This window comes from Scyliorhinus torazame, chromosome 8 (assembly GCF_047496885.1).
Source record: "Scyliorhinus torazame isolate Kashiwa2021f chromosome 8, sScyTor2.1, whole genome shotgun sequence".
Taxonomy (NCBI): Eukaryota; Metazoa; Chordata; class Chondrichthyes; order Carcharhiniformes; family Scyliorhinidae; genus Scyliorhinus; species Scyliorhinus torazame.
Genome location: NC_092714.1, coordinates 247,147,714 through 247,175,004, shown reverse-complemented (window position 1 = coordinate 247,175,004; position 27,291 = coordinate 247,147,714). Strand labels below are relative to the sequence as shown.

The 27,291-nt window shown below is 47.7% G+C and overlaps 1 protein-coding gene across 3 annotated transcripts in view; it reads right to left on the bottom strand.

Moving 5' to 3' along the window:
• Nucleotides 1–27,291, bottom strand: part of LOC140428506 (proto-oncogene tyrosine-protein kinase Src-like) — a 238,701-nt gene that overhangs the window by 97,656 nt on the left and 113,754 nt on the right. For all 3 annotated transcript variants that reach the window (XM_072515060.1, XM_072515059.1, XM_072515061.1), the window contains one exon: nt 7,670–7,938. In XM_072515060.1, coding sequence (XP_072371161.1) covers nt 7,670–7,931 — 262 coding nt within the window. In that variant the 5' untranslated portion in view covers nt 7,932–7,938. Of the gene's footprint in view, nt 1–7,669; nt 7,939–27,291 lie in introns of those variants that run through there.

Here is a 27,291-nt window from a genome sequence, read left to right as displayed (position 1 = left end):
ATAAGAACAAAGAACAAAGAAATGTACAGCACAGGAACAGGCCCTTCGGCCCTCCAAGCCCGTGCCGACCATGCTGCCCGACTACAATCTTCTACACTTCCTGGGTCCGTATCCCTCTATTCCTATCCTTTCATGTATTTGTCAAGATGCCCCTTAAATGTCACTATCGTCTCTGCTTCCACCACCTCCTCCGGTAGCGAGTTCCAGGCACCCTCTGTGCAAAAAACTTGCCTCGTACATCTACTCTAAACCTTGCCCCTCTCACCTTAAACCTATGCCCCCTAGTAATTGACCCCTCCACCCTGGGGAAAAGCCTCTGACTATCCACTCTGTCTATGCCCCTCATAATTTTGTACACCTCTATCAGGTCGCCCCTCAACCTCCGTCGTTCCAGTGAGAACAAACCGAGTTTATTCAACCGCTCCTCATAGCTAATGCCCTCCATACCAGGCAACATCTGGTAAATCTCTTCTGCACCCTCTCTAAAGCCTCCACATCCTTCTGGTAGTGTGGCGACCAGAATTGAACACTCTACTCCAAGTATGGCCTAACTAAGGTTCTATACAGCTGCAACATGACTTGCCAATTCTTATACTCAATGCCCCGGCCAATGAAGGCAAGCATGCCGTATGCCTTCTTGACTACCTTCTCCACCTGTGTTGCCCCTTTCAGTGACCTGTGGACCTGTACACCTAGATCTCTCTGACTTTCAATACTCTTGAGGGTTCTACCATTCACTGTATATTCCCTACCTGCATTAGACCTTCCAAAATGCATTACCTCACATTTGTCCGGATTCAACTCCATCTGCCATCTCTCCGCCCAAGTCTCCAAACAATCTAAATCCTGCTGTATCCTCTGACAGTCCTCATCGCTGTCTGCAATTCCACTAACCTTTGTGTCGTCTGCAAACTTACTAATCAGACCAGTTACATTTTCCTCCAAATCATTTATATATACTACAAACAGCAAAGGTCCCAGCACTGATCCCTGCGGAACACCACTGGTCACAGGCCTCCAATTAGAAAAGCATCCTTCCAATGCTACTCTCTGCCTTCTGTGACCTAGCCAGTTCTGTATCCACCTTGCCAGCTCACCCCTGATCCCGTGTGACTTCACCTTTTGTACTAGTCTACCATGAGGGACCTTGTCAAAGGCCTTACTGAAGTCCATATAGACAACATCCACTGCCCTACCTGCATCAATCATCTTTGTGACCTCCTCGAAAAACTCTAACAAGTTAGTGAGACACGACCTCCCCTTTACAAAACCATGCTGCCTCTCACTAATACGCCATTTGCTTCCAAATGGGAGTAGATCCTGTCTCGAAGAATTCTCTCCAGTAATTTCCTTACCACTGAAGTAAGGCTCACCGGCCTGTAGTTCCTTCGATTATCCTTGCTACCCTTCTTAAACAGATGTTTATTAGTGTCACAAGTAGGCTTAGATTAATAGTGCAATGAAGTTATTGTGAAAATCCTGTCATGTGAGAGTATCTTTAAGAAATGGGTGTTTATCAAATAGCTGTATTGGATGTACCTTTAAGAAATGGGTGTTTATCAAGTAGCTGCAGTGATGTCAGAGTGTGGGTGGAGCTGGGCTGTCTGTCTGTTTTTACTTTCGTTTTTGAGCTGGCAGCTACAGTGTGTGTTTAGTTTCGTTTTCAGAATTGGAGCTGCATCCAGCCAAACAAGGTGTAATTTTGATCTCTCTCTGCATGAAAAGAATGTCTTCAGATCACCTGCTAATTTAAAAGTAATAACTGCTCTCAGTAGAGAATTTAAACCTGATGTCTTTGTGAAAGAGGGTATTTGTCTTATGGATGTTGCCAGGAAAGATTAAGGGTCACTTATAGAGTACTGTATTCTTTGCGGGGAGTATTTAAGTTGATAGTTGCTAAGATGTTTACTGTGTGTTTATAAAATGTTAACTGGATTCATAGAATAAACATTGTTTCGTTTTAAAAGTACTTTAGATCTCTGTTGCTTCACACCTGTAGAGTGGGTCCTTTTGCTCCCCGTAACCAAAATCTATTAAAAGTTGTTTGGTCAGGTGAACTCCATGATACACTTTGGGTTCTCTAAATGCTGGCCCGTAATAATCCCCTAGTCGCCACATTCCGGCGCCTGTTCGGGTACACTGAGGGAAAATTCAGAATGTCCAATTCACCTAACAGCACATCTTTCGGGACTTGTGGGAGGAAACCGGAGTGCCCGGAGGAAACCCACGCAGACACGGGGAGAATGTGCAGACTTTGCGCAGACAGTGACCCAAGCCGGGAATCGAAACTGGAACCCTGGCACTATGAAGCAACAGTGCTAACCACTGTGCTGCCGTGCCGAAGTAGTGCCTCGAGCTAAAATGAAAGGAGGTGCACCACAAGTGTTACCAAATAGAATTTGAGCCACGTGAGGAGATATCGAGACAGGTAACTAAAAAGACAGAAATGAGAGAAACCCCGGAGTTCGGGCACCATTCTGCCTTTTACAGAAATCACCCCGATTCATCTTTCATTGAAATCACCTGTTTTTCCAGAAAGGAAGACAAGTACCGACATCAGAAAGCTTGCAATTAGGGCAGCACGGTGGCACAGTGGTTAGCAATGTTGCCTCACGGCGCCGAGGTCCCAGGTTCGATCCCGGCTCTGGGTCACTGTCTGTGTGGAGTTTGCACATTCTCCCCGTGTTTGCGTGGGTTTCGCCCCCACAACCCAAAGATGTGCAGGGTAGGTGGATTGGCCACACTAAATTGCCCCTTAATTGGAATAAATGAATTGGGTACTCTAAATTAATTTAAAAAGAGAAAAGAAAAGAAGAAAGCTTGCAATTAAATGAAGGCGGTGTGATTAAACAAAGCGCTCCATCCAGCGGGAATGCATTTACGAAACCTGGGGATATAACCACCCCCCTGCCGCCGCCGTGATTTTCAGTCGAGTCATCACTGAAAGATTTTGGTCGTGCATGCAGATGGGGTTGAATTTGGGAAATGGCGGCACAGTGTCTGAATTCAGGACGTTTATTCCTGTTGGGTGAACGTCCGCCACCAGGAGGGCCTTTTTCGAAGAATTCCCCCATCGGACTATATGCCCCTTGCACCACGTTCCCCTGCTGTTACTACCCTCATAATTACTTCCAATCCCCGATGTCTTTATATATGGCATTGTTTAAGCAGAAGCAGGGACCTCATTTTGAATGCAAGCTGTAAAGCCTCATTTGGGGAGGGGGGGGGGATGATGAAGCAAAATCCCTGGCAAGAACAATCTGTTCCAGACGCCTGAGCTTAATGTGAAATCACAGACATAACACGCTGCAGGCAGAGCCAGGGGGAGGAGAGTAAAATCAATATGGAAGCTACTTGTCCGATTTGCTGACGATCTACTAAAACTCAATGACATGCCCAGCAGCTGCAAATTAATTCTCACTGCATCACATCCTCAGCACCTGAATGCTCATTGTGCTTCATCCCAGACTGGCTCGATAGCCTCCACACCGTCAACATCATTCATTTTAAAACTTTGTTCTGAAATTTATTTCTGTATGCAGCATGGCCAAATACGGTCATGATGTCATGACCAACAGCTTGTCCAAGTGCCCTATGAGGATGACACCCACACACACACACACCCACACAAACAATGTGCACCTCTCCCAAAAGACAAAGCTGAGAAAGGATTAAGAATTGTTTGCTTCATCACCAGAAGCCAATTTGTGCACGCATTTCTTTCTCTGTGAAGATTTATGCTTTTATGTACCCGGCACATTTGGATTGCAAACAATGGCCTCCGACAGTTTTGAGTCATGGAGACGATGAGTTAGGGTGCAATGCTTTTGGGTCACGTCTCAACAACATGCTTTAATCCCAACTCAAAGAAAATTCTCCATTGCACAACTGTTGTACTTCCACATACTGTACTGATTGTCTGTCCTTTCCAAATTAGACCATCAGTTTAGTGAGAATTAAAAAGGAAAGGGCCTGCATTCATAATAGCATCTCATCATTCCCTGAGGACGTTTCAGGCAGTTTGCAACTAACAGATTACCTTTGCACTGCAGCCTTGTATTATTTGACAGAATTCAGCAGCCAAATCAGCAAATAGGAATATTTGATAAACAGTGATTGAGTGAATAGTCAGGTACGCTATTCTTGTTGCTGTAAGTTTAGGGATGGATGAATTGGGGAAAACTCTATTTTATTCCCCCCAAATAGCAGCATGAGTTATTTCAATTCACTTGAACAAACAGACAGGATATTGGTTTAGATCTCACCCTAAAGATATTGGGCGGAATTTTCAGGAGCTATTCAATGCGGACGCAAACCCCGTCATGGCCGCTAACTCACGCGAGAGGGCCGAATGGGATTTGCAGTGGCAAGATTTCAGTTTGAGCACCTGGTCACCATGAATTTAAATTATTTAAAATATTCACAAACAACTCAGCAGTGTTGCTTCCGGGATCATCAATTTTCACAGTAACTTCATTGCAGTGTAAAGGTAAGCCTACTTGTGACACTAATAAAGATTATTAAAAACATGTTGCGCCCCATTGGCTGGAATCATTATTGGTTTCCATGAACTGAAGCTAACTGTGATGACCATGTCCAGGGCTCCAAGTTGAGTGTAGCCCCCGGGTGGTGAGGGTCTTGGCCGTGCAGTTTCCTACTACGTCCTCCTGGCAGTGTAAACCTGGGGGGCGGGGCCTATAGGGAACACCATTGGGAGAGCGGGGTTCCCATTATGCAGCATTCCCCAACGATGATTTTGCAGGGGGGGGGGGGGGGGGAGAAAGAGTGGCCCTCTGTGTTGGAGGGTGGGGTCATTCCCTTATTCACCTTTTCTGTCAGGGGTCTTGCCTTTTGGTTGGTGGGGGGGGGGAGAGAGAGAGAGAACTTTAACTGCACTTTGAGATCAATGTGCACTTTTAAAACGGCACCCCGACCTCTGTACAGCTGGGCTTGTTGGATGTCAGGCCCTGCCCTGCCAGAGTGACAGCGCAAAACACACCCATCCTGCTTTTTTTTTTGACAAAAGTGTCAGACGATCAAGAGTGAAAATCTGGCTGTTTCTGGGGAGAAACACACCGGCTGTTTCTGGGGAGAAACACACTGGCTGTTTCTGGGGAGAAACACACTGGTTTGTAGTCAGAACCTGACACTTTGTCATTTTTAATTAAACTTTTGCCCATTATTTCTGACAATTCAGCACTCCCACTGTGCTGCACTGAAGTATAGCTGATGTGCTCGAGTCCATGATGTGAGGCTTGAACCTTCTGACTCTGAGATGAGAGGGCTACCAGCTGAGCAAAGCCGACTGGTACAAAATCAGGACCATTTTTCCCTTGCCAGCCTAGAAACTTTAAAAAAAAAAATTTAGAGTCCCCAATTCTTTGTTTTTCCAATTAAGGGGCAATTTAGCTTGGCCAATTCACCTACCCTGCACATCTTTGGGTTGTGGGGGCGAGACCCACGCAGACATGGGGAGAATGTGCAAACTCCACACGGACAGTGACCCGGGGCCGGGATCGAACCTGGTTCCTCGGCGCCGTGAGGCAGCAATGCTAACCACTGCGCCACCGTGCCGCCTCCCATCCTAGAAACCCAAATGAAAAGGAGGAGCATGGCAGCCAACAGATGAGAGAAGAGTTACACCTCATCAGATCTTAGAAGTTGAAAGAGCAATGTGCTCATCAACCTTACCACTCAATCGGCTATTTAATAATTGATGGTAAATAATTGAGAAAATCATACCAAAACTACACGCTAGACAGCAAACCCTTTCTTTCAAGGTATTAAGTAAGGTTGCCAGTGGAGGAGATTATGTCACTGTATATTGATCACTGTACTTGTGTCATCGATCAGACAGACAAGCATCTCTTGAAATACAAAATCAATTTGATGGGCACAGTACTCTCCAACAGATCTTCATTTGTACTGGGCATATCAGAGTATCGCTGAAACGGAGGGAAATTGCTTCTCAGATTCCATTGCCTGTTATTTTCCATCGCGGCTCATCCAAATGAAGATGAGCTGCAGTGTCTATCCAGCTGTGCTTCATCATGCGCATTTCATATTCACTTGATACCACAGGGCAAACTGAGTGGTTCAAAATTGCTAAATGCGCAGAGATCAGTTACCACACAGCGCATACAGCCAACCGTCAGGACATTAATTTGTACAGCGGCTTATTTAAGAAAGGGAATGATGAACACAAATTACTTGGCGACGTGCACACTGTTGATCACAAGCCGATTGATATTTTTTCAAAGGTGGAGGACAACTAGATTCAGCAGCTCTGCACAAGGGAGGGAGCTTAAACGAAAACAGGGTACCAAGTCCCAATTACCACCCAGTGCCTGTTGCTAGAATATTGTTCATGGGACACTGACAGAATTGAGCTCGGCTGTTATGTCTCCTGATTCAAAAGGCTGTGGACATCCACCGTCCTGGTTCATATATAAACAACTGCATGACCAAACCTGACTATTCCTTCCCCTCCCGTGTCCAAGAGCATTAAAGCTGCAACCACTGTTGGTCCAACTGAGAGCACTTACTGCATTACAGTACCCTCTAGCCTGCGATTAAACTTGTTCTAAAAGAACAAATTCACACTTACATACTTTATAACATCTCCCAAACATCCCTAAGTGACTTAAATGGAATGAATTATTATACACCTACTATTTTTACCCATGTAATCAGCAATGAAATACATGTTGGGCGGGATTTTCCAATCCTTCCTGTTGGCGGGATCTTATGGTCCCACCAAGGTCGACCCCCACTCCCAGTTCCCCGGTGGCGGGACGGTCGAGCAATGCAAATTGTCATCGACTCGGGAGGCTGGAAAATTCCGGCCGTTGCTTCTGATTTTGCTTGGGAAAGAAATATTGGCCAGGACGGTGACCCCACTTTGTTCATCTCCCAAAAAGTGCCACAGGGTCATTAGCATGCACATGCACCAGCAGGACACCAAAAGGGGCCTAAATTTAACATTTCACCCGAAGGGTAGCAACCTCTAGGAATGGCACCTATTCGGCAATCTTTGAGCCCGATCCGCTATTTTGTCAGATCATGGCTGATCTGGACTTTAACTCCATCTACCTGCCTTGGTTCCTGAACCGCTAATATTCTTGCCTGACAAAATAATTATCAATCTCATTTTTCAACTGACCTAGTAGCCTTGACAGCTTTCTGGGACAAAGAGTTCCAAAATTCCACTGCCCTTTGGGTGATGAAGTGCTTTCCAACATCATCCCTGAATGACCTCACTCTAGTTTTAAGGTTATCCTCCCTTGTTCTGGGCTGCCGCACCAGAGAAAATAGTTTATCTCCACCTATCAATCCTTTAAACATCTTAAAATCATAATTAGAGCACCCCTCAGTCATCCATATTCAACAGGCCCAGTCTCTGCAACAGTCCTTACAATTTAACTCTTTTAGCAATTGAGCGCACCACCTTCAACACCAATATATCTTTTCCACATTCAGCCAAAATTATATGCTGGATCATAGCTTTAAAAAGGTTACATTGAGTATTTAGACCATCATTAGGGAAGCTCCCCAATTTTTAGCAAACGGTATTTGTGATGTTTTCAAATTAATTACGGATCACTAATTAATGACAACTTCTCTCTCCTTCTCCTATGACCATCCCACAGCTCCCGTGCCCTGTACTAACCTGCCAGTTGGCCTGTTCGTTGTGATGGCGAAGATGCATTTGATGAAATAACCCCGCCAAAAAGAGTTGATTCTGTGGTTCCTCCAAACGGTGTAACATTGGCGCTGTTCTTATCCAGGCCTGAAGCCTTTGCGGGAGTTGTCTGCGATTCTTTTGTTGGATCAAGTCCGTAACGTAGATTCTGTGTGCTGGATGGAATGCTGTTGTCTCCAGCCTTTGGCTTCAGAGAGGCATCTTTCGGCTTGCTCTTACCACTCCCCATTGTAAACCTACAAAAAAGGGTCAAAATTACTAACAACCAGAACCGTTCTTGAGAGTAAATGTTCCCCATGAATAAGTTCCTTATTCTTTCTCTCTGATCATACGGGCAATTCCTGTTGCAATGACAATGGTCAAAATTTTTTTTAAATTATAACAAAGGCATTGGGCAAAATTCTCCGCCTAGTGCCAACAGTAGCCGAGTTTCCAGTGAGACGGAGAATCCCATGTTAGTGAAGAAAACAGGTTTGGAACCAACCCAGTAGCTGTCAACCAAAGCTTGATGTTTATAAACATTGCAGTTCGAGCACTTCGGAGTTACTCAAGCATGAAAGAAGATGAATGGAGCAAGCCTGACAGCTGTGTGTGTGTGTGTGTGTGTGTGGAAGCTGTCAATCACAGCCCAGTAAAATCAATATCAAAGAGGAATGAATGAATGGCTTGAACCTCAAAGATCCAAGGGGCTTTAAGCACAGCTGACTGGTATTTTCTTTCTAGCAATTGACAGGTGCTGCTTCCTGTGTCTGAGACGGCAGGTGTATTGCACAAGTGAGTGTTACAGCAGTCTTTTTTTAACTGCTTTTGTCTGGACTGCTCTTTGGCTTCCAGGCAGGGGTTTCTTCTGGGGGGCTTTGAGACAGCGGTTTCTTCTCGGGGGCTTCCTGATGGGGTCTCTTTTCTGGGGTGTTTTCTGACAGGGGTCACTCTATTCGGGTGTCTGTGGGGGATCCTTTTATTTAGGGAGTCTCATGTGTGTGGGGGTCCCGTTATATAGGGGGTCTCATCTGGGGGTCCCTTTATTTAGGGGGTATCTGTGGGAGGTCCCTTTAATTTATGGGGTCCAGAGGACGAAACCCAGAAAACAGGGGGGAGGGGCTGAATTTTGCAGCGGGGGGGAGGGGGTGGGGGTGGGGGGGCAGCCGTGGGACCTCACTATCAGGCAGTCCACACAAAATCCCTAGGGAATCCCCGGCAATCTTCGCCATGCAGCCATCAGCATGATGATGAATCATTAGACTTGCACACAGGTTGTTTCAGGAAATAGAATGATTCACCAATTCTTAACCTATTACCATGACTGGTATTTATATAGTGTCTTTAACATAGTAAATATTTCAAGGTAGCTCACAGATCTGTTATCAAACAAAATTTAACACTCACTCACATGAGAGATTTTAACGGCAGGTGGCCGATAGGTTGATCAAAGAGGTAGGTTTTAAGATTTGAATACAATGCTAGGTTCAATACCTTAATTTTGACGGTTATGTCCTGGGCCAGGATATGGTCAAATTTATACTTTTCATCACCTCACTCTTCACCCACTATGCATCACCACTCTTTATTTGCATAAGCTCAGCCCAGCATGCAAAGCTCAGGAAGTGAGGCAGCTTAAAAGACCCGATTCGATTGGATGATGGCCAACCTATGAACTATCTCCACTTGCCCACCCATTCCCTATATCTCCTAATTCCCTTGGAGCCCAAACCTCTCTCTAGTTCAGCCTTGAATATACTCGATGGCGAGCACTCATAATCCTCTGGGGAGAGAACTCCAAAAATCAAAACTGTCGGAGTGACAAAATCTTTCCTCACCTCACGTCTTAGCCTGAAACTATGCCCCCTAGTTCCAAACTCTCCAACAAACATCCAGCATCTACCCTGTCACGCCCTCTCAGAATCTGTTTCAATGAGATCATCTCACATTCTCCTAAACCTCGGAGCATGTACAGGCTCCTTCTACCCAATGTCTCCTCAAAAGATAAATCTCTCATCCCAGGCATCAATCTATACTTCCTACCTCAGGTTTTACCATATCATTCTTCATTGGTTTAGCTCAGTTGGCTGGATAGTTGGTTCGTGATGTGGAGTGATGCCAACAGCCCGGGTTCAATTCCCGTACCGGCTGAGGTTATTTATGAAGGCCCCATCTTCTCAACCTTGCCCCTCACCTGAGGCGTGGTGATCCTCAGGTTAAATCACCACCAGTCAGCTCTGCCCCTCAAAGGGGAAAGCAACCTGTGGTCATATGGGACTATGGCGACTTTACTTTATCTTCATGCGCACCCACTTAACTGGTGTATTGTACTTTATGCACTTTATTTGTGATGCCATTATGGGCACTACATTACATACAATAACACAAATTGGTGAATTTGGCCATCTTGTTTCACTCTCCAGGTTTTTCGAAAAAGAACGGCAGTGAGCTTAGACTCCAGCTGTGCCAGCAGATGAAGTTCTATCAATAGGTTTGCTTCTGAATGCATTGAGATTAATCACTGCTACTTCAGTTCTCTTTTGTTGAGTCCTTTAGCCTAATGGTCACTCTCTTCACAGTTTAGCATGTGTGTGGTTCTTTCCCTCCTTCACCATTAATAATTAGTGCAGTGGAAGTGAAGAAAAGGGCGCGATCTTAAGCTAGAGCACAACGCGACCAGAGAATCTCGGGAGAGCCCTCTCCCGGGTTTCCAGCAGCCTCGCGGGATTCACCCAAGATCTGCGAGGTGTCGGAATCGGAACTCTGCCGCAAAGGGGTGGGACCAAACGATGCTCCCGGAATTAATTACTTGAGACCTACTCCCCCGAAAGGTGGCACGGTGGCGCAGTGGTTAGCACTGCTGCCCCACGGCACTGAGGATCCAGGTTCAACCCTGGCTCAGGTCACTGTCCGTGTGGAGGTTGCACATTCTCCCCGTGTCTGCGTGGGTCTCACCCCCACATCCCAAAAATGTGCAGGGTAGGTGGATTGGCCACACTAAATGGCCCCTTAATGGGAAAACAAAATTGGGTACTTTAAATTTAAAAAAAGACCTACTCATCCAGGACACACTGGCCTCCCTCGATTCGGGAGGCCGCAGCCGATGTTGGTCCACACAAATGTGGGCCAGGTGGAACGGCACCCGGGGATTTCTTGGGCTATTGGAGACCACTGGGTGGTCAGGGATAGCGCAGGGTCGTCCCCTGGCCCTCGCCCTAGAACATGGGCACCTTGGCACTACCCAGCTGGCACCCTGGCACTGCCAAGGTGCCCATGTGGCACTGCCAAGCTGGCTGGAGTACTGCCAGGATGCCGGTGCAAGGGTGTCTGGGTGCCAGAAAGGCACTGCCAATGGCGAGGGGCCGAGCAGTACCTTGCCCATGAAAGGAGGGTGGAGGGGGAGTTTGAAGGGTGGGGGTTGTGCAGGGACAGGTAAGTAGGTGCCTCTGCGAGTTTGGGGGGTCCTGAGATGGAGGGCGTGCTGTAAGGGAGCTTCGGGATCCTGAAGAGAAGGGGCCCCCATAGTGGGGTGAACTCACTTGGGGGGGGTGCCCATGTGAGGTGGGAGGGTGGCACTGCCCATGGGTGGGGGACCCACAAGCCCACTTAGAGATCGAGGCATCCTTTCAAAATGGCGGCCCAATCATGAGTTCAGCTCCCCGGTGCAGAAAAGAATTCTAACGGCGGGATTCTCCAGTCGCCGGGTGGGAGCGATCGGAGATTTCCACAAGAGGTCAACGGACGTTTCCATTGTCTGCGATCTTACGGCGGGAGGGGTGGAAGACTCCAGCCTGGGTGTGGGCTAAACTAGTGAAAGTGTCATTGAATAGTAGTGGAGCCAGCAGGAAAACCTGCCACAAATGAACTTAGAAAATTTTCCAGAGAATCGCGCCCCAAGACTTTTTTTGAAAAAAACTCCATTTGGTCACGGTCTAAAATCTCTATTTAATATTTATTTTCTTCCCTGCACAGCCTGTGATTATCCGGAAATTCCTAATGAATTATTTCATCCATGAAAAGTTATTTTGTTTAGGTACCAAAGGGGGTGAGAAAAAAAATGTTTTATGTGGAAAAATTATATTTCACTTAAAAAACTCAAGTGTGTGGACAGATTCCATAGTGCTCACATCACACAGGAATCGATTAGTGACTGTTTAAAGACATTGGGCAGGATTCTCCACTCCCGCGCCGGAGTGCCCACGCCGTCGTGAACGCCGTCGAGGTTCACGACGGCGCAAAACGGACCCTATCCCGACCGATTCAGGCCCCGACAATGGGCTAGGATCGGGGCCGCGTCATCTACACGCGCCAGGCCTTGTCGCCGCGTAAAGGCGGCGCCGCATAGATGACGCGGCCGGCGCCGCATAACTGGCGTCACCAACCCGCGCATGCATGGTTGCCGTCCTCTCTGAGTCCGCCCCGCAAGAAGATGGCGGACGGACGGATCTTGCGGGGCCACGGAAGGAGGTCCACCTTCAGAGAGGATGGCCCGACGATCGGTGGGCACCAATCGCGGGCCGTGCCACATTTGAGGTATCCCCTGGTGCAGGATCCCCCCCCCCCCCGCAGGCCGCCCCCCCCAGCGTTCCCGCGCTGTTCCCGATGGCAGCGACCGGGTGTGGACGGCGCCGGGGGAGATCCCGCCATTTTGGCCTGGCCGCTCGGCCCATCCGGGCCTGAGAATAGCGGGGGGTACCGAAGAATCACCATTTTGGGTTTCTCCGGCGATTCTCCGGCCTGCGGTCCGCGGAATTCGACGGGGCCGTTCTCGCCGTTTGGGAGAATCGCAGGAGGGCGTCAGACTGGCGTCCTGGGAAATTTTGGCGGCTCAGGCGATTCTCCCAACCGGCGCAGGGTGGAGAATCTCGCCCAATGTATTCTTGGGCGAAATTCTCCGGAAACGGCGCGATGTCCGCCGACTGGCACCCAAAACGGCGCAAATCAGTTGGGCATCGCGCCGCCCCAAAGGTGCGGAATGCTCCGCATCTTTGGGGGCCGAGCCCCAACCTCAAGGGGCTAGGTCGGCTCCGGACGAATTTCCGCCCCGCCAGCTGGCGGAAAAGGCTTTTGGTGCCCCGCCAGCTGGCGCGGAAATGACATCTCCGGGCGGCGCATGCGCGGGAGCGTTAGCGGCCACTGACGGCATTCCCGCGCATGCGCAGTGGAGGGAGTCTCTTCCGCCTCTGCCATGGTGGAGACCGTGGCGAAGGCGGAAGGGAAAGAGTGCCCCCACGGCACAGGCCCGCCCGCGGATCGGTGGGCCCCGATCGCGGGCCAGGCCACCGTGGGGGCACCCCCCGGGGCCAGATCGCCCCGCGCCCCCCCCCCATGACACCGGAGCCCGCCCGCGCGACTTGTCCCGCCGGTAAGGTAGGTGGTTTAATCTACGCCGGCGGGACAGGCATTTTAGAGGCGGGACTTCGGCCCATCCGGGCCGGAGAATCGCGGGGAGTGGCCCGCCAACTGGAGCGGCGCGATTCCCGCCCCCGCCGAATATCCGGTGGTGGAGAATTCGGCAACCGGCGGGGGCGGGATTCACGCTAGGCCCCGGCGATTCTCCGACCCGGCCGGGGGTCGGAGAATCTCGCCTCACGTCCATATACCTTAAAAGGTTTTTCAAAAGATCCCTGCTTGTTTTCTTGGCTCAGCGGTTTCAAAGTGCATCCCAAGGACATAAAAATGCCAATGCTTTCAAGGGTGCGATTTCCCTCCCCTCTCCCAACCAAGGTTCCCCGGCTTTCTAACCATAAGAACCACTATTGGAATGCAGTCACTGTTGAAAGGTGGGCAATGTGGCAGTCAGTTTTGCACATCGCAAGCTCACCCAAACAGCAATGTGTTAACCAAGTCATCTGTTCTTGTGATGTTATTGATAGAATGACCATGAAACCAGGGATAACTCTCCTACTCGTCTTCTAAATAGTGCCTTGCAATTTTTAATATCCACTCAGGCTCGTTTTAACATTACATCTGAAGGACAGCACCTCCAGCAATCCAGTACCCCCTCAGTGAGACGTGCTTGTTAGGTAATTTGGACATTCTGAATTCTCCCTCTGTGTATACCCGAACAGGGGCCGGAACGCGGTGTCTAGGGGCTTTTCACAGGAACTTCATTGCAGTGTTAATGTAAACCCACTTGTGTCAATAATGAGGATGATTATGATGATGAGAAGAGACAGCGCCGCTCTCTCATCCACTTTCCAATGGACAGGTAAGATCCTTCTTACAATTGAAGATTCCACTCATTATCCAGCCATTACTGGAGAGGATAGAGAGTCAAGAAGATCCACTTTCGCATTCCAACCAGGGCTGGTTAATAAATGCCACACTTCCCAGCAGTTCCTGCATCTTATAAATGAATTGGAAAAAAAACCTTATATCTCTCTTTAGCTCTCAGTTGGGTGCTATAAAATACACAGGGTATACTCATGGGTAGGGAGAAGAGCTTCGACTGTTTAGACAAATTCTACCTCATTCCCTGATCAGTGTGCTTTGGGTGACACAGAGGGTAAAGCTATGACAAAGGTTCTTCTCACCTTCTGACTCAAGGGAGAGGAAATTTACATTTTAAAATGCATTTGTAAAATTGTCAATGTTCCCAAATGACTCAGTAAGTAAACACAGCAAACAACTGATCCGTGCAGATAAAAACCTTGGCGGTTCAATCCCTTGTGATGACTCAGCTCATTATGTCTCAGCTGTCAGTGTCAAGGTCAGAAGGTTGAGCATTTAAACTGAACTCCAGAATATGAGCACCTTATCCAGGCTGATTCTTCAGTGCATCACCTTTCAAACATGATACAAAGCCTGTGTTTGTAGAAATGTCCCATGGCAAATGCGAGGCAGTGGCGTAATGGTAGCATTGTGAATAGCTCAAATGCTTCACAGCGCCAGGGTCCCGGGTTCGATTCCGGCTTGGGTCACTGTCTGTGCGGAGTCTGCACATCCTCCCCGTGTGTGCGTGGGTTTCCTCCGGGTGCTCCGGTTTCCTCCCACAGTCCAAAGATGTGCAGGTTAGGTGGATTGGCCAATGATAAATTGCCCTTAGTGTCCAAAATTGCCCTTAGTGTTGGGTGGAGTTACTGGGTTATGGGGATAGGGTGGAGATGTTGACCTTGGGTAGGGTGCTCTTTCCAAGAGCCGGTGCAGACTCGATGGGACGAATGGCCTCCTTCTGCACTGTAAATTCTATGATAATTCATGGTATTGTCACTGGACTAGTAATCCAGAGACCCAGAGAACCTGGGGTCCCCGGTTCAAATCCTGCAGATGGTGAAATTTGAATTAAATCTTTTTAAAATCTGGAATTAAAAGTCTAATGATGAACATGAAACCATTGTCGTAAAAACCCCCATCAGGTTCACAAAACCATTAGGGAAGGAAATCTGCCATCCTTACCTGGTCTGGCCTATACGTGACTCCAGACCCACAGCAATGTGGTTGACTCTTAATTGCCAGCCCCTCAAGGGCAATTAGGGATGGGTAATAAATGCTGGCACAGCCTGAAATGCCCACGTCCCATGAATGAATAAAAAAAATTCAAAGAACTGCAGGTGCCTTGGTCAAGATTCAGCTGCAATGGCCGGAATTGAGACATTCAGGGCTGCCTTTTCCAAACAAGCTTTGGAACCCTGACACCAAGAGCAAATTGAGACCCCAAGGCTGTACTGGCTGGGAGTCAGACCCAGTACAGGGCTATTTCCAGAAGCAGCCTTCTAACTGGAGGGTCAGTGGTGGACAGTGCTGAGGCAGGAAGGAAATAGAGAGGCTGCCTCAAAATGGAGGCTTTTGAGGAGACTTCCCAATAATAAAAATACCAATCAGACCGGAAACCCTTCCGGGGGCGGCATTGGTGGCAGCCACCTCTTTGGCGGATGGAGCCTCCGATTGTATTGGCATCACAACCTGCAGAGGCCCCTTCATTAAGCTATCAGCCTCTGCACGCACTGAGAGTCTGATCTATCATTGGCAAAACACCAGAGAGAGTGAACAATCACCCCCAATTAGGGCCTAATGGCTGCAATTGGGCATCCACCCCTGTTGAGTGGGCAGCTGACCCACCTGCCAGCCCGCCCCCAGGAAACCGCCCCAGCAACAGGAATGCGTGATGAGACGTCCCCACATGACTCCCGTTATTATCTTGGCCCCATTGCCTCCTAGTTCGCCATTCACGGGCTGAAAAAATTCAACCCTTGATTATTGTCATTTCAATCTCTCCCAGATGCTATTCTGTTTGCATCACAAAGGAGAGGCAGTGGCATAGTGGTATTGTCATTGGACTAATCATTCGGAGAGCCAGTGCAAGATTCTGGGTTCAAATCCCACCACAGCAGATGATGAAATTTGAATTCAATAAAAATCTGGATGTAAAAGTCCAGTGATCGTCGTAAAAAACCCATCTGGTTTATTAATGTTCCTTAGGGAAGGAAATTTGCCATCCTTACTTAGTCTGGCCAACATGTGAATTCAATGTGGTTGACTCTCCAATGCCCTTGAAATGGAGGGCAGTTAGCGATGGGAAATAAATGCTGGTCCAGCGAGGGACATTCCGTAAAGGAATTTTTTAAAAAGTCTTTGTTTTAAAATATTTAGGAACACAAGAAATAGGAGCATCAATGGGCCATTCAGCCCCTCGAGCCTGCTCCACCATTCGATGAGGTCATAGCTGATCTGATGACGACCTCAATTCCACTTTCCTGTCTGCCCCCCCATAATTCTCAACTTTCTTGTACATAGAGTACATGGAACATACAGTGCCGAAGGAGGCCATTCAGCCCATCGAGTCTGCACCGACCCACTCAAGCCCTCACTTCCATCCGATCCCCGTAACCCAATAACCCCATCTAACCTTTTTTTTGGTCACTAAGGGCAATTTATCATGGCCTATCCACCTAACCTGCACGTCTTTGGACTGTGGGAGGAAACCGGAGCACCCGGAGGAAACCCATGCAGACACGGGGAGAACGTGCAGACTCTATACAGACAGTGACCCAGTGGGGAATCGAACCTGGGACCCTGGCGCTGTGAAACCACAGTGCTATCCACTTGTGCTACCGTGCTGCCCCTGTATTTCAAAAATCTGTCTAAATCAGCCATGAATATATCCAGTGAGCAGACTCGAATGCTCTATGAAATCGAGAATTCCAAAGATTAATAAGAAATTCTCGTCTGAAATGGGAACCCCCTTATTCCGAAACAGCTTTTTATATTCGGCCTTGAGTTGCGAGGCCAGCATTTGTTGCTCACCCCCGATTGTCCTTGAGATGGTGGTGGAGCGGCCCCTGATGTTCTCGATTGGCCGGTGAGGGAATACATCCTTTCTACCATCTCAAGGCTACCTTTGAATTTTATATCAAGATCGCCTCTCCTTTTTCTAGTCTCCTAAATATTTCCTCATAAGACAGCCGCATCATCCGAGGGATGATACTCAGAATCATCCGAGTGAACCTACCCTGAACTGCCACAAATACACATCTGCCTCTCCTCAAATAAAGAGACCAAAGTTGTCCAAAGTACTCCAGCCTATTATTGCATCACACAGAATTCCTCACTCATAGTAGATGGCAGGTGCCCAGCACTGACTGGGTGCAGTTGTCAACATGCCAGAGAGATCAGTTTCTCGATCCTTCCTGGCTCCAAGAACGCTGGCAAGATTGATCATTTAGGGGCAGCACAGTAGCACAAGTGGATAGCACTGTGGCATCACAGCGCCAGGGTCCCAGGTTCGATTCCCTGCTGGGCCACTGTCTGTGCGGAGTCTGCACGTTCTCCCCGTGTCTGCGTGCATTTCCTCCGGGTGCTCCGGTTTCCTCCCACAGTCTAAAGTCGTGCATGTTATGGACTTATAGATGTTTACAGCATGGAAACAGGCCCTTTGGCCCAGCTTGTCCTTGCCGCCCAGTTTCTATCACTAAGCTTGTCCCACTTGCCTGCATTTGGCCCATATCCATCCATACCCACCCTGCCCATATAACTGTCTAACTGTTTGTTAAAGGAAAAAAATTGTACCCACCTCTAACACTACCTCTGGCAGCTTGCTCCAGATGCTCACCACCCTCTGTGTGAAGAAATTTCCCCTCGGGTCTCTTTTGCATCTCTCCCCTCTCACCTTAAACCTATGCCCTCTAGTTCTAGACTCCTCTACCTTTGGAAAAAATATGTTGACGATCTACCTTATCTATGCTCTTCATTATTTTATAGACCTCTATAAGATCACCCATAAGTCCCCTACGCTCCAGGGAAAAAAGTCCCAGCCTATCCAGCCTCTCCTTCTAGCTGAGACCATCAAGTCCTGGTAGCATCCTCGTAAATCTCTTCTGCACTCTTTCTAGTTTAACAATATCCTTCCTATAATAGGGTGACCAGAACTGCACACAGTATTCCATGTGTGGTCTTATCAATGTCTTGAACAACTTCAACAAGATGTCCCAACTCCTGTATTCAATATTCTGACCAATAAAACCTAGCATGCTGAATGCCTTCTTCACCGCCCTGTCCACCTGCGACTCCACCTTCGGTGGATTGGCCATGATAAATTTCCCTTAGTGACCATAAAGGTTAGGAGGGGTTATTGGGTTACAGGGACAGGGTGGAAGTGAGGGCTTAAGTGGATCGGTGCAGACTCGATGGGCGGAATGGCCTCCTTCTACATTGTATGTGGACATTTATTAATTGGCTCTCATTGTTTTAATAGTGTCAAGGAGAGCTGACTGTTTCGTATCTTCGTTACTTTATTCTCTGGAGAAGGAAATCTGAACAAGATGTGAGGATAGAGAAACACCAGCGAGTAAGATAGTGGGGCGGCGCAGTGGCACAGTGGTTAGCACAACAGCTTCACAGCGCCGGGGTCCCGGGTTTGATTCTGGCCTTGGGTGACTGGGTGGGTTTGCGCATTCTTCTAGTGTTTGCGTGGGTTTCCTCCGGGTACCCCCATTCGTCACAAATATGTGCAGCTTGGGCAGCAGGGTGGCGCAGTGGTTAGCACTGCTGCCTCGCGGCACCGAGGTTCCAGGTTTGATCCTGGCCCCGGGTCACTAGCCGTGTGCAGTTTGCACATTCTCCCCGTGTTTACGTGGGTTTCGCCCCCACAACCCAAAGCTGGAAATGGCAAGGCTAAATTGCCCTTAATTGGAAAAAAATGAATTGGTTACTCTAAATACATTTAAAAAACACAAATATGTGCAACTTAGGCTGAGTTACAGGGACACGGCGGGGAGTGGGCCTAGTTAGGGTGATGTGTGGGATGGTCTCCTCCTGCACTGTCGGGATTTCATTGAGCAAACACTCATCCACAGAAGACATTACCATGCCTGGTGCAGCTGGAAAAATAGCTGCAGCACTTTACGTCACACTCACGAATGATTGCTGATGAATCTACACCTGTGACATAACTGTGCATTAAGGTGGGTAGCGACACATTGGTGCAAGATCCTGACTTCAAAATAAATGTTTTGCTTTAATTTTAAGAGTTCACTGTAACACAAACCCACCAATCTTTTTCTAAAAATAAATTTAGAGTACCCAATTCATTTTTTCCAATTAAGAGGCAATTTAATGTGTTCAATCCACCTACCTTGCACATCTTTGGGTTGTGGGGACGAAACCCACACAAACACGGGGAGAATGTGCAAACTCCACACGGACAGTGACCCAGAGCCGGGATCGAACCTGGGACCTCGACACTGTGAGACAGCAGTGCTACCATTGCGCCACCGTGCTGCCCCAGACCCACCAATCTTTTTTTTTAAAATATATTTTATTAAAGTTTTCAAACACAATTTTTCCTCCTTACAAATCAACAAAAACAGTAACATGATAACTACTAGATAACATTGTTTAAATAAAATAGTGAACTAACAAAATAACACGAAATAGTGCTTCCCCGCCCCCCCACCCACCCAATCTAGAACAAAAACTATTCCCCCCCCACCCCCCCGGGCTGCTGCTGGCTATCTATTTTCCCCCTAACGTTCCGCTAGATAGTCGAGGAACGGTTGCCACTGCCTGGCGAACCCCTGAGCCGATCCTCTCAGCGCAAACTTCATCCGCTCCAGTTTTATGAACCCCGCCATATCGTTTATCCAGGCCTCCACGCCGGGGGGTTTCGCTTCCTTCCACATGAGTAAAATCCTTCGCCGGGCTACAGGCAAAGGCCACAATATCGGCCTCTTTCACCTCCTGCAGTCCCGGCTCATCCGCTACCCCAAATATAGCAAACCTCCAGCCTGGCTTGACCCGGACCTTCACCACCTTCGAGATCACTCCTGCCACTCCCCTCCAATACTCCTCCAGTGCTGGACACGACCAAAACATATGTGTGTGGTTCGCCGGGCTTCCCCCGCACCTCCCGCACCTGTCCTCCACTCCGAAGAACCTGCTCAACCTCGCTCCCATTATATATGCTCTATGTAGCACCTTAAATTGGATCAGGCTAAGCCTGGCACACGAGGAAGAGGAATTTACCCTACTTAGGGCATCAGCCCACAAACCCTCCTCAATCTCCTCCCCGAGCTCTTCTTCCCATTTTCCTTTCAACTCTTCTACCAGCTCTTCCCCCTCTTCTCTCATCTCCCGGTATATTTCGGACACTTTGCCCTCCCCGACCCACACCCCCGAAAGCACTCTATCCTGGATCCCCTGTGTCGGGAGCAGCGGAAATTCCCTCACCTGTTGTCTTGTGAACGCCCTCACCTGCATATACCTAAAGATATTCCTCTAGCGCTCCCAAGCTCGCAAACGTCCCATCTATAAATAAGTCTCCCACTCTCCTAATTCCTGCCTGGTGCCAGCTCTGGAACCCTCCGTCCACCTTCCTGGGGCAAACCTATGGTTGTTCCTGATCGGGGACCACACCGAGGCTCCCAACACACCCTTCTATCGCCTCCATTGCCCCCAGATACTTAATGTTGCCGCCACCACTGGGTTCGTGGTAAACCTTTTCGGGGAGAGCGGTAGTGGCACCGTCACCAGCGCTTTTAAGCTCATTCCTTTACAGGACGCCATCTCCAGCCTTTTCCACGCCGACCCCTCTCCCTCTATCATCCACTTACGGATCATCGCCACATTGGTGGCTCAGTAATAGTCGCCCAAATTCGGCAATGCCAGTCCCCCTCTGTCCCTGCTACGTTGCAGGAACCCCCTCCTTACCTTCGGGGCCTTCCCTGCCCACACGAAGCTCATGATGCTCCTATCTATTTTCTTGAAAAAGGCCTCCGTGATCAATATGGGGAGACATCGAAACACAAATAGGAAACTCGGGAGGACCATCATCTTAATCGCCTGCACTCTGCCCGCCAGTGACAGCGGCAGCATATCCCACCTTTTGAAATCCTCTTCCATTTGCTCCACCAGCCGAGTCAGATTGAGTCTGTGTAAGGTTCCCCAGCTCCTGGCTATCTGAATCCCCAGATATCGGAAGTTTCTTTCCACTCTCCTTAGCGGCAGGCCATCCAGCCCCACCAATCTTAATGTGTGGCATTCCCTCAATGATTTTTTTTAAAATCAGAAAATCAATGCTCGTGATTGCAGGCGACAAAAAGTGACCACCTAAATGAACCAATTTTGCCTCAGAATAAGTACAAGCTTTTCTGGGGATGGTGGCTGTGTTGCAGACAAGTTGTCCTTTTAGTTCAGAGTGATCATTTATATAGCACTCGCAAAAGTGTGAGGGAACAAGCAGTGGATGTTACATGTCCCCAAACAACACAGCTGCACAACGGGCTTTCAATACAGAGCAAATCATTTGGGGAAGTTTTCTATTTGTTTCCTTTGTGATTGCCCCTCTGTGATGGAAGATGCATGCTGGGCAATCATCTTTAATAATGCAGAGCATGTGCTCATGAGTCGAATCGAGGCTTATCTAATTCCCAAAGACAGGGAAGAAAACAGAAATATGCAATTATATCATTCATTGGTGGCGGATCAAAATAGAAAAGAAATAATGGGGGCAAGACAAAGGTGACAGCTTACTGCTGAAAGAGGGCGGCACAGTGGTGCAGTGGTTAGCACTGCCGCCTCACGGCGCCGAGGACCCAGGTTCAATCCTGGCCCCGGATCACTGTCCATGTGGAGTTTGCACATTCTCCCCGTCTCTGCGTGGGGCTCACCCCCCACAACCCAGAAATGTGCAGGATAGGCGGATTGGCCACGCTAAATTGCCCATTAATTGGAAATACATTTTTAAAAATTAAAACAATTTTTTTTTAACCTTACTGGTGAAGGGACAGCACGGTGGGGCGGTTGTTAGCACTGTTGCCTCACGGCGCTGAGGAGCCTGGTTTGATCCCAGCCTCGGGGCACTGTCCGAGTGGAGTTTGCACATTCTCCCCGTGTCTGCGTGTGTCTTACCCCCACAACCAAAAGATGCGGAGGGTAGGCGGATTGGACACGCTTAATTGCCCCTTAATTGGAAAGAAAAGAATTTGGTGCTCGAAAAAATTTTTTAAAGCCTTACTGGTGAAAAATTGCTCATCAAGTCACGAAACATTTCGGTACAACAAGTAATAATATTTCTGAGGATAGTCTTACTCAATGTAATCAGACACAGGCACAGAAATTCAACCACACCACTGTTGATTCAAAACGTCACTGAAGGTGGATTGAGGCACCTCCTATTTAATTCATTTTAACCCAGACTATCCCCTAAGTTTACAGTGATTTCAATAAACTTGGCTGCTATTACAAGACATTCTTGGGAATGTTCCTATTGTTCTGGACATCACATTCTGTGATTCTTCTCACTACACCACAAAAACAGTAACCTTGAATGTGATAATCACTGCAGCACCAATCTCTTCCTGCTCACACTAATTATGAGTTATACCATGATACTGAAGAAATAAATGACCATTTCCCCATAGCACTAGCGCATGCTGCTGTGGTATGCTTGAAGGATTTCTGGATTAAAGGGTGGGAGGACAACTCCTCTGTCATTTTTTCTTTTGCTGAGTGGGGGTAGTGTGGGAGAGCAGAGCTACTTTGGAAGCTAATAATGGAAACAACCACCCACTCCGCCATAGACACAGCATCTTGTACAATGTGCTTCTGATCACCCCAATTACAGAAGGTTGCCTTTGTATTTCAGTTGTAGGAGCCTTCCCCATTTCAAACTCAGAGTGGGGTTGTCAGGTTTAGTGTAGCCACCTAAAATGGCTGATTCCCTATTAATTTGGCCAAAACCCGATTTAAAATGGCTAACCGAAAAGGCTGATGGGAAAAGCAGCCAACAGGACACAAACGGACAGCTGCAGACAGAATAGCGTATTCGGCTCTGGGGAAGTCGGCCCAGATCGATACTCAAGACTATTAGCAGCACATCAACCCAGACATCTGCAGTTTAATCGGCTATCCCCGGGAACAATTGCAACATATTAGCAATTGAATGCTGGGCCAGACCTGTCGGCGCCTGCAGTGGCCGAAACAAAGACAGGTGAACGACCACCCCCCGATCGAGGAATCGCCCCATTATTGGAGCATATTGAACCCAGTGATTGGGAACAAGTCCAATCACTTGGGACTCAGGGTCAAGGGCTGCCCCAAGAGGCGGGAAGCCCCTGGGCCCTATAAAGTGAGGGGCCAAGTTCAGATCTCTCTCTCTCTCCCTTCTTCACCTGCTCGCAACCTTTGCAAGAACATCGACCAGAAACTGTAAGTTTGACTACAGCGATCGCTACCAGATAGAGATTCCTAGCCATCGACCCGTATCAGCCTTTTGAATCCCGCGGGCCAGATCCAATTCGATAAGCCATTCGTTTCCCTGACCTGGTGGGCCCTTCCTAAAGTTAAGTATTGGCCAGCAGTGGTAGGTTTTGATATAGATAGTAGGATTATTGTGTAAGTATTGATTGCTGTACATAATAAATGACCGTTGATTTCAATCTTACTAAGCGGTGTGCTGACTTATTAATCATAACTCGAGCTTGAACCACGTGGCGGTATCAGAAAGATACCTGGCGACTGGTGAGCAAAGGTGACATAATCAGAGCTAATAAACTAAGGCTAAAAAGAGCAACATTAGTCCCAAGGAGCGAGGCCAATTGTTACTCCTCACTTCTCCACTGGGCTAAGGTTGACTAACAAGACCTGGCATTGGTCCTTAAACATTGCTGGCTTTGAACTCTGATGTTAGAAATAAATGGCCCAGTGTACTCAGCAAGAGAGCCTCCATGCTTTAGGTCATTTCTTGGTATGGACCTGTCCCCCGATGTCATGACTTTGGAGTTAAGCCATTTTGTCGTGGAAGAGGCTCAATGAACATTGTACCCAATACGACATTGATACGAGGATCCCTCTCCCGTTGTCTTGCACTCAATATGCTGACCTCCCCACCTGAAGAACATCCTTTAACTGCCAGTAACCAGGGGCGCGATTCTCCACAATCGGCGCGATGTCCGCCGACCGGCGCCAAAAACAGTGCGAATCAGTCCGGCATCACGCCGCCCCAAAGGTGCGGAATCCTCCGCATCTTGAGGGGCCGAGCCCTCACCTTGAGGGGCTAGGCCCGCGCCGGACTGATTTCCGCCCCGCCAGCTGGCGGGAAAGGCCTTTGGTGCCCCGCCAGCTGGCGCGGAAATGACTTTGCCGTGCGGCGCATGTGCGGGAGCGTCAGCGGCCGCTCACGGCATCGCCGCGCATGCGCAGTGGAGGGGCTCTCTTCCGCCTCCGCCATAATGGAGACCATGGCGAAGGCGGAAGGAAAAGAGTGCCCCCACGGCACAGGCCCGCCCGCGGATCGGTGGGCCCCGATCGCGGAGAATTCGGGACCTGGTGGGGGGTCGGAGAATCGCGCCCCAGTAGTCAATAATATAGTCAAAGGTAGGTGAGCATCATTTTGGTAAGTAATGTTTTCTGTAATGCATGTTTTTAGTAGGCTTGAATTAATTAATTGGACAATTGAATAATGAAATTCTAGCTTTGCTAAGCACTACTGATTTAAAGTACTACATGTTCAAAATAAAATGCCTACTGCCACCAAAATTTTCATTTAAAAAACATAGTTTATTGATTTTTGGAGACTCAAATTACTGGTACGCAAAGAAAACACAGTAGTAATTAATTTAGAAATGGTATGGCCTACACGTTTTCTTAGAGCTACGGCATCTCAGAATTTGGTGTTACATCCTGCATAGAGGTAGTTTGCTAGTTTGTTAGTCTATTTAGCTGTAAACATTACATCTCAAAAACTAACCGAAGGAGTTTGACAAAATCTGGTGCCCAGATGGGGTATGGTCAAAGGAAAAACGGATTTGTTTTTAGTGAAGATGTGGATCTGGATCCTGGAATTTATTCTTAAACCATCCTTTAGCATTGGAAATTCGGGCAAATTGACCATTTTAAAGAACATTGTGGAGTGTTTTATTAGAATGCTGCTGATTTACCTTAGCACATTGCCTCAGCTGCTGCGGTGGAGTTTGTCGCAGCTGTCAAAATGTGAGCAGAATTTTCAGAGCAGGTTGTTGGCTGCAGGTTGGTCTGATGTTTCCCCAGTTAGATGGAAGCTCTTAATAATCAAATTTCTTTTAAGCTTTGTAGTTGCAGAACATCAACCAGATAGGAAAAAGCATAAAGGAAGAGCCGCGTAATGATAGTAAAGTTGAGTTTATACAGTGTGATGGAGGTATGCGCCGAGTATCCTCTTCACTTGTTGCTATTCGTAGACGATGCATCTGTGCAAACTGGTTTCAGCGTTTGCCTACATCAGCTACTGCCCTCCAAGAATACTTCATTTCCCGTGAGGAGCTATGGGGACATTCTCAGCTTGTGAAAGGCACTCTATAAATGCAAGTTTTAATTTTTTTACATTGAGAACCTTTTAAAAGCCAAACCATTTAAATGAGGGCATTGTCTGCAATACTCATTCACTCCACAAAACTCAAATAGTGAATGTAATAAATGCAAACAATCAATAGCTCAGGATATTGCTCCAGCAAAAGGGACCAACTGTGGGTGATTGAGAAGATGAGTAAGAAACGGGAAATTACACATCCAGCAAGTCGAATCCTATGAATGAACGATTCCCAGGTTAAAGTTCAGCTATAAAGCAGCTTTTGCAAATCCATGGCAACCTTTGGTATGTAACCGCTGCAAGGTTCATTCCTGCTAATTAAAACTTGAAAGATGTTGCAGGGTTCTACAATTATTATATTTTTCAAACAATACAACCAGTAGTGCTAGTACTATATAGCACAGCAGCAGACACTTCGTGACCATGGCCATTGACTGGCAGGATTTGGCAGTTCTCAGCTGTGTCACTACCTGAAAGAACAAGCCCTAAGTGTGGTGTTCTGACTAACCTCTTTGTTGGTTAGCTTTTGCAGACACTTGATATGGCTCACACTGCAACCCTTGTTGTGAATGTAACTATACAGTACACTAATAATCCCAACACAGCATTTCCTTATTGTTTTAAATCAATTAGCCACGGAAAACTGAACAAAACGGAAAAGCTGAAGTGCTTTAAGTTCCCCACGTAAACTGGTTACTTCTCTTTTACAATGCAATTCTTGCCCGATAAAATCACTCTCTGCGGTAAAGTTAACTTCCTCCGCGACAGTAAAGGCCCATCAATGATAGTTAAGGACCCAATTAACTACCACAATCCTGCTTTAAGAACTGCCAGCAATAAAGAGACAATGAGGCATTTTTGCATTCGTATGTCACTGAAAGATGTTCTCTATCCATGAATTACCCCACAACTGTAGCGGACCAAACTGGTTTCTTGGAAGTGCCTTCACTTCTACCATGGCAAAAACTTCTACTGTGAATGTCAAGTCACTTTGGCTGACTTGTCGAGTAACATCTTACATGTGTATGCCATCCTTAACTTGGTTAATTTTCCAGGCACAACAGAGGAATGTTACCAAATACATTTTTTTAAATTTAGTGTACCCCATTTCATTTTTGTTTCAATTAAGAGGCAATTTAGCGTGGCCAATCCACATACCTTGCACATCTTTGGGTTGTGGGGGTGAAGACCCACGCAGACTCGGGGAGAATGTGCAAACTCCACACGGACAGTGACCCAGGGCCGGGATTAAACCTGGGACCTCGGAGCCGTGAGGCAACAGTGTTAACCACTGCACCACCGTGCCGCCCTTGCCTTCGACATATTTAAGTGTGCCATAGAACATAGAAGAATACAGCACAGAACAGTCCCTTCGGCCCACGATGGTGTGCTGAACTTTTGTCCTAGATTAAGAACAAATTAATCTACACCCTATCATTTTACAGTAATCCATGTCCCTATCCAATAGCTGCTTGAAGGTCCCTAATGTTTCCGCAGGCAGTGCATTCCATGCCCCCACTACTCTCTGGGTAAAGAAACTACCTCTGATATCCCCCCTATATCTTCCACCATTCACCTTAAATTTATGTCCCCTTGTAATGGTCAGTTCTACCGGGGAAAAAGTCTCTGACTGTCTACTCTATCTATTCCCCTGATCATTTTATAAACCTCTTGTCATGATATTCAAACACACACATCATGATGGACACACCAACAGACAAATCAGAACACACAACACCACAACCAATCACACACAAAGACAGGAACCATATAAAAGCACGAACACGACATCTGGTGGACAGTAGGTCTGGGGACAAGGACACGGACA